This window comes from Citrus sinensis, chromosome 1 (genome assembly GCF_022201045.2).
Source record: "Citrus sinensis cultivar Valencia sweet orange chromosome 1, DVS_A1.0, whole genome shotgun sequence".
NCBI classification, from domain to species: domain Eukaryota; kingdom Viridiplantae; phylum Streptophyta; class Magnoliopsida; order Sapindales; family Rutaceae; genus Citrus; species Citrus sinensis.
This window is the reverse complement of record NC_068556.1, coordinates 19904707-19921494: the sequence shown is the minus strand read 5'-3', so window position 1 is coordinate 19921494 and position 16788 is coordinate 19904707. Positions and strand designations below refer to the sequence as shown.

The following is a 16788-nucleotide window of genomic DNA, read 5'->3' as shown; positions in this document are numbered from 1 at the left end:
CATCAAAATTTGACAGATATGCTGCTCTTGGTGCTTTGCCTTTACCAAACCCTCTTAGTATCGGCATATAGTCTTCAACAAATCTATGCCAACAAATATTAGCAGTATGACCAGGTTTGAGACAAATTTGACATACTGGATCCCCTGAATTATTGTTGAAAGTTCCATGTGATCCATTCTTAACAACAGAAGGTGGATTCTTTAGTGCTAAAAGATTATTGCCATTGAAGTTATTGCCAAAAGAGTATCCTCTTCCAAAACCACTTCTAAAACCTCCATTGAACATTCTAGGAGAAAAGTTAATATTTCCTCTACAAAAAAAAAAAAAAAAATTCTACCACCATAATAACCTCCTCTCTTAAAGTTTCCCCTAGGCTGTGCATAACAAGCCTTAGGATGAAATGCATTAGTATATTCATACTAGCATTGATTGCACTCTTGTCCTCCTGATCTTGTTCTAATCTAGTTTCATGAGTGAGCGGCAATGCATAAGCATCATCAAATTCCATACGTGAACCAGTTATGAATGTAGCAATATCACGGTATCCTGGTCCTAATCCATTGAGTATGGTCAGCATTTGATTCTTTTCTGTTATTGGACTACAAGCACTAGCAAGCTTATCAGCTACTGCTTTCATTTTAATACAATAATCTTCAATACTAAGAGATTCCTTTTTAAGAGTATTCAGTTCATATTTGAGTTGAAGAACTCGAGCTTCAGATTGAATTCCAAATTTCTTTTCTAAAGTTTTCCATACATCAAAAGAACTTTCCCAGTTGATGACAAGGCTTAGAATACCTTCACTTATTGATGACAACAGCCAGCCAAGAAGAGTTTGATCTTGTGATCTCCAAATCTGATACTCAGGATTGTCAATTTGTTGAGTTGATCCATCAACTCCAGTAAACAGAAGATGTTCCTCAGGTGCTGATTTGATTCTAGTAATAAAGTCTTCCAGTCGATTACCTCTAATTGAAGCTAGAACCTATGAACGCTAGAGCAAGTAGTTTGATCGATCTAGTTTGATTGGATTAGTGAAAGAAAAATTGATTTGAATATGTTGATTTGTGTTGTTTATTGTTGGATTTCACATAATTGTTTGCTGATTACTAGAACTGACTCCGTTTGGCTCTGATACCATGTTTGAAAACATAATATTCACTGATTAGTTTGTTTGGTTGCTAAGAAAATTTGCTCAGTTTGCTGAGAAAATCTCAAAGAAGATTCTGGATTTTATTTTATCTTTTTCACTGACTTTACAAATGATCACAAACACACCTTTTATACACCACACGATTAGCTAACAAAAGAAAGCTACAAAAACAGAATCTCAATAAACTTAACTAATTTTGCTGAGCTGACATTACACACTTAACTAACTTCAGTTAACTAAATTCTCACACGTGCTAAGCATAAGCAGACTATTTGCACACATTATGTGCTTTCTTAACAGGCCCGGACAAAGTCATTCAAATACAAGAAGTAAATTAGTTGAAACTCCTTCCTAATTTCTTGTAGCCTGTTGACATGGAATCTCATCACTGCCTTTATTAACGAGAAAAGTGCGGCATAATCGTATGCGTAGATGTAGAGGATGGAGCCGCCAGTGATGATGGAAACGATAACTGCAAGTATTTTGGCACTAGGAAGCACTGAATATGTGCCTGTAAGAAAAGCGAAAACCATAAAAAACAAGGCTAACTTAGTCATTCCTCGGCTAATTTTCCATAGATTAAACTCAAAAACCTTGTCCCCTAGCAATGACAGTTTAAGGTGGATGAAAACGGCAATTGTGGACAAAATCATGGCTACCGAATTGAATATAACAAACGCTTGGAAAGAACTGCTTTTTGTTAGAACTGCGGCACCCTGATCTGGACCAATTTCATTAATGTAACCACCAGGCATGGTAATCCCTGCTGTGAATGTAACAGTTGCTATAAGTGCTGCCACTACTAGCTGGGATTCCTTCCCTTTGTTGACATATTGCGTCAACTCCTCGTGTATTGATGATGACTTTTCTTTTCTGTAATTGTTCTTCTTGTCTTCAATACTAGTATTACTAAATTGTTCCTTTCTTTCCCCATTTCCAAAGACTATATGTCGCCGGCACCGGAAACGGTTAAGTCTATTCAAGCACCACATAAAATTTTTCTGCAACAATATATGTTGTACATTTTGAAACAATTGTTATGAACAGTAAACAATCAATTTCCTAATTCTGGAGTCGGTGAGTAAAAATAACTAATAAGGACACAAAAATTAAAAATATAGATTATTATGTTGTCTGTCTTACCTCGTTCGGCCTAAAAAGCAACTTGTCTGAACGGATTATGTCTTCAGCGCTACAGTTGTTCTGATTGAATGCGAGCCTGTCCACTTTCGGGTGACAAACGAAAGACGGTATTAAAGAACCAGAACCAGCATGTTCTAGGAGAGGCGTGTTTCCGTCATCATTTTTCTCGTTTACAAGGTTTCCAAGCGACGGGCTTTTTAAAAGTAATTCGATTGTCCTTCTACTTCCGCTCTGCAGGGCAAAGTGGAAAACATTCCACCCTCTGTCATCGACCAGTTCACAAGAACTTGGACAACTCATTATTAGCTCTTGCACTGTATTTAGTCTGCCCTTACCGGCTGCAAGATGAAGAGGTATCTTTCCCTCATTATCAGCTTTGTAGGCGGCTGATTTATCGGCCTTGAGTAATTCCTTCACCACGTTATAGTACCCCAAGTGTGCTGCCAAGTGAAGTGGAAGCCACCCTTGCTGATCCGCTTTGCTGGTCTGAGTTCCGATACTAGAATCTAGTAACACTTTTGTCATTTCTACATAAAAGAAAGCAAACAAAAATTAAATTGAAAAATGATATAGAGTGACCAACTATTTGTTCAAATTAATTTTGCATAATAGATTTGGTTAAAGTGTAAGTTATTTTGATTCTTGAATGTTCAAAATGAGAAATATTTAAAACAAAAAAGGTTGACAATCAAATAACAGCAGGTTTTACCTGTATCATTACGAAATGCCGCTGCGTGCAAAGCCGTTCTTCCCATTGGTCCATGGTCAGCTGGTGATTTGCAAGTCAATAAAATATCTTGCGTCACGTCTTTGTAACCCCTCTCCGCGGCCACGTACAGTGGAGTCTCCCCAGCATTATTGGCATCATATGGTAAACTAGGGTCTTCTTTGGTCAACATCTTCACCACATCGATTTGATTGTAACGCGCCGCCTCGTGCAAGGCCGTGTCCTTGGCTTCATTCGTCATCCCCTGCATCAGCCTCACGGCTTCAACACCTTTCTCGGGGTCGTTCTGGTGCGGTTTTTTGCACTCGGCAATCAGATCCTTTACTACATCAGCATGCCCGTGCCTGGCCGCGATGTGCAGCAGAGTTTCCCCTTTGGTGTTGGTCTTCAGTAATAGACCAGGACACATTTCTAAAATATCTCTCCCAAAATGTTCTGATGATGATGATTGCTTTTTAAAAGTACTCATCATCCTCCAAAGGCTGCTTTTTAGCTTGTTATTAGACTTCATTGTTTGATTAGGCCGGGCTGTGATGTGGATATGGAGGATTGTGTTCTCGTTCGGAGTCAATATTTGGTCAAGCATCGTTGCGTGTGCTCTGAATTGATCGGTATGGCCTTCTACGGCAGCCTTGTAAAGAGAATCCATCAACTCAAAATTCTTTTCTCGGACACTTAATCGTCCTGCCCGGCGTGTCTCAGCATTCTGGTTATCAGAACCGGAAAGTGACGACGACATTTTGCTGGTGATGTGATGTGGTCCCCCAAATAGAAATGGGAAGGAAGTGTTTGTGAAAGATGGCCACGGTGCTGCTAAGTGCGCTTACCAATTTATAGACAAAAATGGGTTACCAATTTATACCAATCACTGTCTTCTGAAGACCTGTGAAATGCATGGCCACTTTCCTGTTTTCTGAAGACCTGCAGATTAATATGACCGAACAAATGCATAGGCACTTTCGTTGAAAGAGCAATTAAAGGAAAATTCATCCTCGTCCAGTAAATTAAAGATTATGTTATACTAATCAGCTGTTTTCTAAAGTCTGTTCTGCCATTTTATAAGCAAAATAATTTATTTATCCTTTTTTTCCTTTTTAATTAACTCACGTATTTATTGAAATTTAAAACTTAAGGTATAACAAAGTTCCTTTCTTACCAATAGAGATAGACCTTCACTTCAAGAGCATGTCCACAATAAAATTACTTCATTAAGTTTTTTAATTAATTAACACCCTTAACCAGAGGCAGATCTAGAAATTAATTCACATGGGGCAACATCATAATAAAAAAAAATTATAAAATTGAAACCAATATTAAAATTTATTTATAAAATTACCCCCACCCAAAGATAAGTTTCCCAAAAATTAATAGGAAATTTATTTTTGAGTGGGCCGTTAGCACTGTAGCCTACCTGCCACCCACCTCTGAAATCACGGATTAGTCCACCAGCTCCTGCAATCCCCGAAGATTTCTTGGCACCGTCTGAATTTAATTTGACCCAAGGCCAAACAGGCACAATCCAACGAATCCATCTTTCGATCCGGGTAGTGTCAGCAGCAAAGGAAAAGGAATTACTTCGTTGAATTTCAGCAGCCCTTACTTTGATATCCATTGCAATAGCATTGCTCTCCCAATATTCCTTAGTAAAAATAAAATGATTCCGCCAGAACCAAATCCGCCAAATAGCCACTCCAAACATGACACGCCAAAGGTTGCTGCATGGATACTTGTTTGAAGCTTGCAAATTTCTTGACATCCACCCCACAAGATCAGTATTGAAGAACTCCTGATGATTATAGTCCCGAAGGAGTCGAAGCCATACCGCTCTAGAATAAGGACAGTCATGGAGCACATGGATCGTGGTCTCCAACTCGTATCCGCATCTCTCACAATGTGTGTCAATGATTAAATGTCGTGATGCTAATTCTCCCCTCGTCTTCAAGCGATTATGTAGCACCAACCAGATGAAAATCGTTATGCTCTGCAGGCCTTTCCATGACCATGCCAACCGCCAGATCGTATCCCTTTCCTACAAATAAGGTTGAGCCAAGTGGTCATAAGCTGACTTCACTGTGAATTTGCCATGAGTTGCAGCTGCCCAGTAAGCTTTATCAGCACCATTCCACGCCGAGGGGGGTGAATTGAAGCAATACGCATCACTGCATTATGAGATAAGAGGTAGCTGAACTTCGGCCAGTTCCAGGTGCCATCTGCAGTCACAAAGTCAGCCACATACAAATCACAAAGTTCAGGAGGTATTGGTTTCAAAGTAAATGCCGCAAGGGGAAAATATGCCGTAGCCCAGCAATCCCACCAAAATTTCACTCTCAGGCCATTACCAACATTCCAGCGTAACCCCCATTTGGCATGATCCCAGACTCTACACACAGACTTCCACAAATGAGAGCCATGCCGAGTGGGAAGCGATCGTGGGATATCCGAGAGTGACACTCTGTACTTTGTAGCTAGTACTTGGGCACAAAGTTTACCAGGTTCCGTGATCAAGTTCCAAGCAACCCTCAACAATAAAGCTTCATTCATAATCTCCAATCTCTTAAATCCTAGCGCACCAGTCAGCTTCGATTGACATATAGTGTGCCAATTAATCAAACTCAACTTACGTATTTCAGCATTCCCACTCCACAAGAATTGTCTGCACACTTGATTAATTTTAGTCTTGATACTAGCCGGTAAATTGGTAGTCTGCATAGCATAAATAAGGATTGCTTGGAGGACGGATTGGGTGAGGGTAATACGCCCTGCAAAGGACAGTTGAGAAGCAGCCCAACCCGAAAGTCTTTGCTTCATTTTATCCAGAATTCCCTAGTATGTTTGCTTCGAAACCCGGCAATGCAGCGGAGGCATGCCTAGGTAGTTACCCAAATCCTTTGACTGTATACCCCAGATCACGCCCCAATCGACCAGCTACAGCGCCGGAGATATTCTTCGAAAAATAGACTTGAGTTTTAGACTTGTTCACCTTTGCGCCAGAACTCAAACAAAATTCTTCTAAGATCGAATTAATGAAAAAAGCTTGTGCACTAGAAGCCTCAGCAAAGAGTAATAAATCATCCGCAAAAAATAAATGGCTTAGAGGGGTACCCATTCGAGCTAAGTGAATTGGTTTCCATTGTTCTTGTTAGATGGAGCGATAAATTCCATGACTCAGTCTCTCGATGCAGAGAACAAAAATATAAGGAGACAACGGGTCCCCCTGCCGAACATCTCTACTAGGGGCAAAATCCCCCGTTAATTCCCCATTCCACAAAATGTTCATCCTATTAGACGTAATGCACTCTATTATTAAGTGAACAAGATCAAAAGGCAAAGCTAGCTCCATTAAAGTCTCATGAATAAAATTCCAACTCAATCTATCATATGCTTTCTCTAAATCAATCTTGATAGCCATTAAACCTTTTTTACCCAGCTTTCGTCGCATAGAGTGGACAACCTCCTGAGCGATGATGATATTCTCAGTAATATGCCAGCCGGGGACAAAACTTGTCTGGTGAGGCCCAACAAGATCAGGGAGTAAGGCTTGGAGTCTAGTCACAATGATCTTAGTTATTGTTTTATAAAACATTGTGCATAAACTAATAGGTCGATACATCCGGAAGGATGTGGGACGCTCAGTCTTTGGAATTAGGACTAGGAGAGTTTTACTAACCTCTCTAGGGATATTGTGCAAATTGAAGACGTCCTTTATACCAGAACTAAAAGACTCACCAACAATATGCCACTGAGCATGATAAAACCCGGCAGGATAGCCATCGATTCCAGGAGCTTTGAGAGGACTCATCTGACAGATAGCCGCATGAATTTCTTCCTTATCAATTGGCATAGCAAGACTCGCCAATCGGGTTTGGTCAATTTGAGGAAAACACCCTTGCACCTGATACGGCTGATATGTATCTTGTTCAGATTTATATAACGTAGAGAAAAAATTCACAGCATGGTCTTTAATTTCTTGTGCTTTATAAATCCAATTACCCCCTTCATCCCTAATCGCAGTGATGCGATTACGAGCCCTCCGAGTAATGGTTTTTTGATGAAAAAAAGATGTATTCTGATCCCCATATTTTATCCACTCTCTACGAGATTTTTGATACCATAACAACTCCTCTTGGGACAGTACTTCTTCCAGCTTCTTTTTTAACTTTGTCTCCAGACGATACAGGCTACTGAGCGGCCTATTTTCCAAGGCTTTCTGACCCCCACCAAGTCGAGCCAGCAATTCTTTTTCCGTTTAAATATATTGCCAAACACTTCCCTATTCCAAGTAGTTACCTTGCTTGTGAAGCGAGAAGCTACTTGAGCATAAGGCATATTTCCCTGCCAATTATCCTGCATAAAACTCCCAAACCGATTGTCTGTCATCCAGGCAACTAGAAACCGAAAAGGCTTTATACTCCTCATTCCTCTACCATTGCGCTCAAAATGAACCAAAACCGGTCTGTGATCAGAATCAACTCTCGGAAGATTGGTGACGGAATAATTATCGAACTTTAGAATCCAATCTTTATTGCTCAGAACACAATCAAGGCGCTTGGACAAACTCCCACGAACCCAAGTGAACCGAGGACCACTGAAAGGCAAATCAACCATTTGATTAGTATGAAACCAATTATTAAAGATTGGACAAATACCGGTGCCCAGTTGAGACCCTCCACGTTTTTCCTCCGCATATAAAATTGAGTTAAAATCACCCCCCACCAGCCAAGGATCGTGCATCGATCTCGCAATGTAATTCAACTGATGTCAAAGCTCATGACGACGACTTGAATGGGGGCTCGCATATACTGCTGTAACCCAAGCTTGAGTAACATTCTGGGCACTGATTTTTAAATGTATAAACTGATGATGATTTAAAGCAACCTCAACGTCAAAAAAATCACGCCATAACACCCAAATACCTCCAGAGAATCCATGAGCCTCCACACGATGCGAATGGGCAAAACCACTTTTTTTGATAAAATCGTCTGTTTTCTTCCCACTGACTCTTGGCTCAAAAATTGCTACAATTGTAGGATTGTAGTTCTTAACTAGAGCAGCAAAAGTTCGTCTAAAAGTTGGGGACCCTGCCCCTTGAACATTCCAGAATAAAATTGAGATTGTCATAAAACAATTATAAGTAATGGGTGAGCAGGAACGGCTTACGGACTAAGCCCCACCATCATTCCTTCATGCACTCCAGGGGTCTCCTGTACAACCATGTCTTCCTCATCGGACATAATGCCTTCACCTTCATGTCCAAATACAGTTTGAGCATCACCCTCATGATTCACCCTTCAATAACCCCTGCATCTTTTCTATCGGGAGGCTCCGCAAGCTGCTTTGAAGGGAGTTGCTGTGCAGGTTTGGCAACAATTGTTCCACTTGGTGGCTGTCTTGCAGTGGCCTGGTTTCTAAAAGGTAAGATGACAGCCGTATGTTTTGTGGGATCAAGAGTGGTCAAGTTGAACGTAAATTCAACGGTATCACTAGGCGTGTGTCTCGGGTTGGGATCATTGGTAGTGTGGGATAGGATTTTGGTGACATGGGGACGTAGAGTTTCATGCATGGAGCTGGATGTGGTAGAGTGCAGTGGCTTAGGTTTTGGAAACTGTGGTTTGGCCACTTGCTTTCCTTTGGACAGATGGTGATGAGGTTTTAAGGTGCGAGAGGTTTTCAGGGTAGGGTTTTTTCGAGTGTTGAAGTGATCGGTAATGGACGTGATTGGTTGCTGGGGAGGGACTTGTATGGGGTTCTGAACATCAAGCTCCTCCGCGGTTGGTGCATCCTGATCGTCAGATAAGGCAGCAAAACGAGAAGTAGTAGTGAAATTCGTTCTCTGATTTCTCTTCGAATCCGTAATGTTCTCCTTATCCACAACTGCTCTAGCTCGCCCTTTTCGCTCCACAACCATCCATGGACCAAATCTCTCACTGCTGCTGTTGGCCACAGTCAGGACACCGATCTTCTCGACTGGTATGTTAGCTTGTGGGTTGTTCTCGGAGTTTGCCTCGTTGATCTCATTCGAATTTTGGTTATTCAAGCAAACTGTGCTATTGTGCCCATACTTACCACATTGATAGCATATGATCGGCAGCCCTTCATATTCAACCTTCTGAATCCTGCCATCCAAGTTAAACCGAGACATCAATAGTTGAGTAAGAGAGACACATAGCAATCCTAGCAAATTTGCCCCGTTCTCGCAATTCAGTACGATAATCGATTTTAATGACATTACCCACGAGTTGTCCAATCTTTCTTAGGATACGCTTATCATATAAGTGGAAAGCCATTCCAGGCAAACGAATCCAAACAATTGCAGAATCAATCTCTGTAACGGTGCTATCGAAGCTGGGACTCCAAGGTTGGACTGTTAGATAATGTCCAAAGATTACCCATGGCCCCTCAGTTAACGCATAAACAGCATCCTTTGATAAATTAAGGCGGACTAAATAGTAATTATTCTCAAGGTCGATTACTGAGAAATCTGGAATCATATGCCACATGACCTTCAGCCGATTGCACAAAGCATTATAGCCGATATTCCTCCCTAACAACTTAACCACCACAGAGTTCTGCCAAGGTTGAACTAACTTCTCATGGATTCGTTGAGAAAATTTAATAGTTGGCATGGCACCATCATCCCCAACAATTACGTCTCCAGGTTCAAAGTCCCACTCTTCATCCATCTCAGTATCATCAAAACTTCTCTGTTGAGTCCAGGGCATGAGTGCATCTTTGAAAGATAGCGGCGGTGGGTTATCCTCATCCATACCATGGCTGCGAAAACGAGCCTTTTTGGTAGAACGATCCTCAGGCAGCGGTGGTGGAATCGTTTTCAATAAACTAGTATTTTGACTAACAAAATACTAATATGCACTTACTTTAAAAAATTAATTAAATAAAAAATAAAGAAAACAAAAATAAAGAATCAAACTCAACTGAAGAATGCGTGCCTTCACTTCCAAAACTTCTTATGCTCCAATTGGGGAAAAGAAGAGAGAAAAAAAAAATGCTTGTGATTAAGTATCCTCCTTTTGTGCTAAATTGCTGATCTTGCTCTCATCAAGATATCAAATTGAAACCGCCACTAAACTTGAAGAAAGCAAATTGAAACTGGCATTAAAGCTTGAAGATCAATATGCTTTCCGTCAATCTTAATTTCTATTTCGTCAGAATCCTTCAAACTCATAATAATAAATCCATCGTTCCATAACCAAATCAAACTCACCAACTGAAAAAAAAAATCTCAAAGAAATATTATATAAAATCCACTTCCAAATTTATCACATATCCCTGAGATAAGTTATAAAAACATAATAAATTTTCCTCACCCACGGCTGCCATGAAAATCCCTCCAATTCTTCTTTTAGATGACACCCATCAATGGCAATGCATGGCCTGTACCCATTCAAAAATGCCAATAATTTTTCAAAGATGGTGGGTCACTATCTGAGGAAAAAAAATGAAGAAGAAGAAGAAGAAGAAGAAGAAGAAGAAGAAGAAGAAGAAGAAGAAGAAGAAGAAGAAGAAGAAGATGACGTTAGATATTCGGGACTCAAGATTTTTTTTTTCTTTCATTTGTTTTTCAACGATAATGACTACACTGCACTTGTAATATAAAATTATAATACAACTTATCTTAATTTTGAATGTAATGAAACTTTTACCCCTTTAATTTGTCAGCATGACATTAACTTTCAACTTACGATAAAAATAAACTAAAATAAATTTTTTTAAGAGATATAATAATAGAAATATAAGCACGAATACTTCTTATAATAATTTCATATTTTATAATTTTAAAAGTAGTCTAACTATAACAATACTTTTTCTTAATATCTTAAAAAGATTAATTGATTTTTAATCTTTAATTTAAAAAAAATTAAATTATGATAACTAGTTAAGTAAACTGTTTGAAAATCATAGGAATAGGGCCAATAGGTTAGGTGGCGTTTGTTTTTTAACTTAATGACTTAAAGTGACTTAACTTAATTAATTAAGTTAATTAGAGGTGTTTGCTTTTATAACTTAATGAGACTTTTTAGATAATTTTGACTTAATAAAATAAGCTAATTTTTTTGGCTTTTTACTTAATGGAGAAATCTGAATTAAGTCAATTACGTGCTAATATCAAAAATATTCATATTTTATAATTTATTTTTCATGTCTATCCCAAAACTCACCTATAGATATTTACCCCACATAAAAATATCTTTGTTTTTTCTTTCTTATATTATATACAATAAAATTTGAAATTTATGGTATTTTATATATTAAAATTCCAAAATAATTATGTATTCACTTGAATATAATTTTACTTATAAATGTTAAAATATTGTGGTATTTAATATATTATTTATTTGACATTCAAATTTAATAAAGATACAAATGTAAAAATACATATTTTCAACTTTTTAAGTTGAAAAAAAAAACAACTTAATATTTATTTTTCGAGATTCAGACCAAAAAATAAACATATTATTCAGATTCAGACATTTAGACCTATTCAGAATTCAGACTAATTCAAGTCTATTCAAATTTCAGATAAAAAAATAAACGCCACCTAAGGTCGTTCATTTCACGTGTTTGAGAAAATTGTACCCTTTTCACATTATCTAAAAAGTGCTTGAGAAGAAACATTGGTACCCACACAGACACACAACAACTATAAAAGGCCACAAATAGTGACCGAAGTCGGTGAAGAGTAGATTTTATAATAATTTCATATTTTATAATTTTAAAAGTAGCCCAACTATAATAATACTTTTTCTTAATATCTTGAAAAGACTAATCGATGTTTAATCTTTATTTAAAAAATAAATAAATTATGATAACTAGTTAAGTAAATTGTTTGAAAATCATAGGAATAGGGTCAATAGGCTAAGGCCGTTCCTTTCACGCGCTTGAGAAAAGTGCACCATTTTCACATGCTCTGAAAAGCACTTGAGAAGATACATTGGTACCCAAACAACAACTAGGAAAGGCCACAGATAGTGACCGAAGACGGTGAAGAGTGTGGTGTGAAAGATGGAAAATTTTCCTCAATTCATAGCCAATTGTCGGGTAAATTAGTCAGCTATTTTTTGTTTTTTTTGGTTGATTTTGTTTTCGCTTTGCAGGGTCTTGGAATAGAGAATATGATTCACTTACATATGATAGAGAAATTGATAAGCACTTTCCTAGGAGAGAGAAAATTAAGGAAGTTTCACAATCAAATGGTTTGGTTAATATCCTAACCATATGATATTATCATTTTTACTAATAATCCATAAACACTTCTTTTGGAAAATATCTAGTTTTGGGTCTTGCTACGGTGCATTAGCTACACCGTGCAGCCGTAACAATTTTTTCATTGTCCGTCATTACATTTAACAAGTTTCCTTTCATAAGTAGTATATATATATATTATGAGTAATGATACAGCCACAAACTTTTGTACAAACTTATTTTGTACAAACTGATGTGGCATGATAAGATTGGTTGAATTAAATATCACTTGGCCCATATGATTTGTTTTTATTAATTTATATTTTCATTCAACCAATGAATTAATGCCACGTTAGTTTGTATAAAATAAGTTTGTACAAGAGTTTGTGGCTGTATCATTACTCATATATTATACAGCAAAAAGGTCATTACCAAGTACGAACTAATTGTTGCTGTTTGTTATGGTGCAGTTGATATCTTATAGCCGCACTCTATAGTTTCACATTGTATGTTTTGATCAATATCACTAACCTTATACATTTTATCTTAAATTTCATTCTACATTATGTATTATTCATTAAGTTGTTGATTTTTTTTTTCAAATATCAAGCGAATTAGTTGTATTATTTTAGAATCTACTTTGACGAATACCACAACATTTAAGATAAAATTTTAACAGATCTAACACTACTTTTAATTTAATTAAAAAAATTTTTACATCCACTTGTGAGAGTTTGTTAATAGTTAATATTGCAAATTACCTTGAAACACAGACAACAAAATTAATTTTAGGATAAAATTTTAAGATTTGTAACTGGCACTACTTCTAAAAGTATATAGGTAGAAAGAAAATAAAAAATATTATGGTTAATGAGAATAAAAAAATGTAGGCCACGTGGCAAACATATAAAAGTAGTTTATAGAGAATGTAATTTGTACGTGGTAATTAAGGTGTACGCAAACTTTTGCACAACCTTGATTTCCTCTAGTCCCGTAAATTGAAAATCTCCAATACATCTAAAGCTGTTGGATTTTTATGGGAATATTTCCATTTTTCTCTCTTCAAGATCACTTATGCTGCTGCTCTTTTAGACATGTGATGTTTAATTTTACATAAGATGAACAAATTTATAAAGCTCTCTCTCTCTCACACACTCCTGGTCGACCACACACTCACAAGCACATATATAGGCAGTACACACATAGCTTAAGCAAATAGACTGCACCTTGAGATAAGCTAATATTGCAAGCATCGCCGTTTGAGTTGTACTTTCAACTACGTGTTCAACAACCATCACCAAAATAAGAGGGGGGCGGGGCAAGGGTGGTTTCAACTGTTAATGTAATTCATAGAGGAGAATTATAAAGTTAGTGATTATGATACTAGTTCTTTCCAGAAAACAGAATATCATGGAAGATTGCCAGCGAGTGTTGGATTTATCATCTGTTTGTCAACAACTATCACTACATCTGAGAAAATTCTGCTCTAAGATAAAATAAAGGTGATATTTCATCATTATTATCCCTCGACAAGAGAAATATGAGATATTCAACACGACTATCAGAATTTACAGTCTCGTATTCAACAAGACTTTCTGAATCTACAGTCTCATATCTAAATAACTCATAAGTCAACAATCAAAGTTGGAGTTTTATATCAAGTTATTTACTAAAATAAGCATAAAGTAACTCCAACTGCACATAGGGTGAAAGAAAGAAGAATGTATGCCCCTGAATGAAATATTGAGTAGTTGGTTGATTAAAATTAAATGCAGTGATCATTTTAGGGACAAGTTGGCAAGTGTCAATGCTAATACATTTACCTATTTATTATGTCTTGGCCAGAGGCATATCCCTCAGGCTTGTCGCTATAACCAGCAAAATCGGATGTATGAAAATATGTGTTTAGCTTGGTTCTACACTTTAATTCCCTCATAAAGTAAGAAGATGTTAGATAGATTACAAATGTTAGAGGTTCTCTTTTTGGCAAATTGCAGTCCACTGCTGAGTTGAAACCATTCATGAGAGGGTATGCACCCTACTACTTGTACATGCTTACATTTTCTAATTCATGTCATGGGATTTTAATGCGTTTCCGCACAAGATTTGTTCCATTTGCACACAATTTAGAAAGAAAAAAGAGCACCATCCCAAAGCAAATGCTTTTGGTGGGAGCCAAGATGCTACCTATATATATTTGATGAAATCCAACTAGTTAATCAACTTCACTATTAACAATTTCATCTTTCACTGCTTTTTAGATTCGAACTACGATGGGAATGGATGAGAACAAGATCACTATTGTTGCTACAGCACCAAAGAATGATGCTGATAAGGCAGCTTTAAGACGTAAGAGCTTCATTTCTATGGTCCAAAAATATAATAATTATTTTCCAGACTTTAAGAAGATTTCAGTAGAGAGATGATCGGATGAAGATAATTAGAATGCTAGCTACTTCCACTGAGAGCTGCTGCTAGCATGACCACGCAACAGAGTTAGAAAAGAGACAGCTTGGTGGGAGCAGATCTGGTTGTGTCTGGCACCAATGTGTCATTCTTTGTTCACTTCAAAATTATGAATGTTGTTTATATCAAACTTATGCTACTGTTTTTCATGATAGATATAGGGGTATTTCATTTTCCAGGAGAATAAGAGGAATAGACATACAAAGTATCATTTGTCTCTCTTGTGCTCTCTCTCTCTCTCTCTCACAAAAAAATATACATGCGTATACATATGCAGTCCACACAAAGTTAGCAAATTGACTGCACCCTGCGATTGGCTAGTCTTGCTGACATCAATGCTTGAGTTCATCTTTTGTTGCAAGTCGTGATATAAACCAGATGAATTTGTTAGCATGATAGTGAATGATTTATAATCTATTTAATTTTCTGTAGTCTTAAGTACTATTGTAATCGAAACAGTGGTTGAAGACAAGCTAGTTGGTTGATTGATGTAACTCGTGCACTCAAAAAACAATGGTTCAGTTAAAAGATCCTCTGTTTGACAAGATATATGTCCCGCAAGAGTTAACAATACTATTTGGGAATAAGTATGTGTTTTACTCATTGAAGCTCATCTTTTCTAAGTAATGTGAAAGGTTCTCAATATGCTGTAGAACATGTGCACGTAACGTCATAATCCACAAAGTTAAAGGAGTACCATCACCGAATCAAATGGTTTCGATGGCAACGGAGATGCTTCCTCAATTATTTTTAGTGAATGAAATCTAAATTGTTATTTTCAAATGCCATTCTGAAAACGTCAACATAATAATTAGAGATGAAGGTTTTGGATGGCTAGATGCAGAGAAGAGAAGAAAGGTGCTCTACGTTTTGTAGCATGGAATGAATATCATGTCCATAGCTGATTGAGATACCCCGCAATGCAAAGATTTAAAAATATATTAATAGAATTTAGTTGCAGTTTACCACCAAGAAAAATACTAAGAGCAGTAAATTTGTCTTCATCATTTAAAACTTGCATCATAAGAAAGCATTGTGTGTTGTAAGGATAGAATAAGCTAATGCATCAAAAAACATATAGATAAGCATCCAATTCATCTTTATTTGCGAGTGTGTTGCATTGCTGTGTAGCTTTCGTGTAGAGGCTAGGGAGTTGAAAGAAACAGAGTGGAGGAAAAGATTTTGCGTTTGGGTATGACTTAGTCAATCTTGGGAGCTGTCACTACTTTACTCAGAAGCAATTTATTACAGTAGAAAAGAATCTTCCCCGAATATCACATATGTAATATAAGAAAATTTAATAATAATAATAAAAGGAGGCATTTTATTTTTATCATTCCATGTTGAGAGGATTAGAGGAACTTGGGAAAATTTTCCAATATAACTTATACAAGACATTTACTATTACACATCATTTAAATATACACAACACTCGAATTTGCGAAAGGATCTGTATATTACGAAATATATGCATGCAGTTGAGTGCATGCATTGGCCGAAGAAAGAAAAATGTACAACCTTCATGAGGAAGGGCTAGATCGCCGGCTAGTTAACATAAATTGAGTAGATGATCAACACACCTAAGAAGTACCGATATATGAAGAAGAACAAGCCAGGGATAACGAAAACCATAACTACTAGCGCTTTGGCCTTTGGCATTATATAGCACTAAATATGTGCCTTTAAGAAATGCTAACACCAAATTAACAAGCCATAAAGTATTAGTCCTAGGCTCAGTTGCCATTGTCAATGCTCCATACTCTTCGTCACCAACCTTGACAAGTAAGTAAGGTGGATGAACACGGCACTTGTGGACAAAGTCATGGCTATCAAATTGAGCGTAACAAATGCTAGCCTGTAAAGCATTGCTTGACGCTTCTAGTTAGAACTGCGGCACCCCTAGTCTGGACTCTGGACTCTAGACCCATTTCATTATTGTAACGAGCAGGCATAGTAATACTTGCGGGAAAAGTAACAGTTGCTACAAGTGCAACAATTTCTATACAGGAATCCTTTACTTCCTCGACATGTCGCTCTAAGATATTGTCTAACTTTTCTTCTTCTCTATTATTCCTCTGCTTCTTCTCTTTTGTATTA

The 16788-nt window shown here is 37.3% G+C and overlaps 2 protein-coding genes across 2 annotated transcripts; both read right to left on the bottom strand.

Annotated features, from left to right (window-relative positions):
- Positions 1-1316: 1316 nt before the first annotated feature.
- LOC127901102 (ankyrin repeat-containing protein NPR4-like) lies at positions 1317-9262 on the bottom strand. The gene is made up of 3 exons (XM_052437263.1): positions 3007-9262; positions 2298-2824; positions 1317-2155 (listed from the first exon to the last, which is right to left on the bottom strand). The coding sequence occupies exons 1-3, from the start codon at positions 3761-3763 to the stop codon at positions 1448-1450; spliced, it is 1992 nt and encodes a 663-aa protein (XP_052293223.1). The 5' UTR covers positions 3764-9262; the 3' UTR covers positions 1317-1447.
- On the bottom strand, positions 8306-9788 carry LOC127903703 (uncharacterized). Its single transcript, XM_052444219.1, has 2 exons — positions 9187-9788; positions 8306-9137 (listed from the first exon to the last, which is right to left on the bottom strand). Exons 1-2 carry the CDS (start codon positions 9786-9788, stop codon positions 8306-8308), a joined length of 1434 nt encoding a protein of 477 aa, XP_052300179.1.
- Between the last annotated feature and the right edge of the window lie 7000 nt (positions 9789-16788).

Excerpts from the sequence above, each read along its gene's own strand:
- LOC127901102 (XM_052437263.1), bottom strand. The coding sequence starts at position 3,763 with ATGTCGTCGTCACTTTCCGGTTCTGATAACCAGAATGCTGAGACACGC. Across the intron at positions 2,825-3,006 it reads GGCATTTCGTAATGATACAG|AAATGACAAAAGTGTTACTA; the intron begins GTAAAACCTGCT and ends TCTTTTATGTAG. Across the intron at positions 2,156-2,297 it reads TGCTTTTTAGGCCGAACGAG|AAAAATTTTATGTGGTGCTT; the intron begins GTAAGACAGACA and ends ATATTGTTGCAG.
- LOC127903703 (XM_052444219.1), bottom strand. The coding sequence starts at position 9,788 with ATGGATGAGGATAACCCACCGCCGCTATCTTTCAAAGATGCACTCATG. Across the intron at positions 9,138-9,186 it reads AAATTTGCTAGGATTGCTAT|GATTCAGAAGGTTGAATATG; the intron begins GTGTCTCTCTTA and ends CTTGGATGGCAG.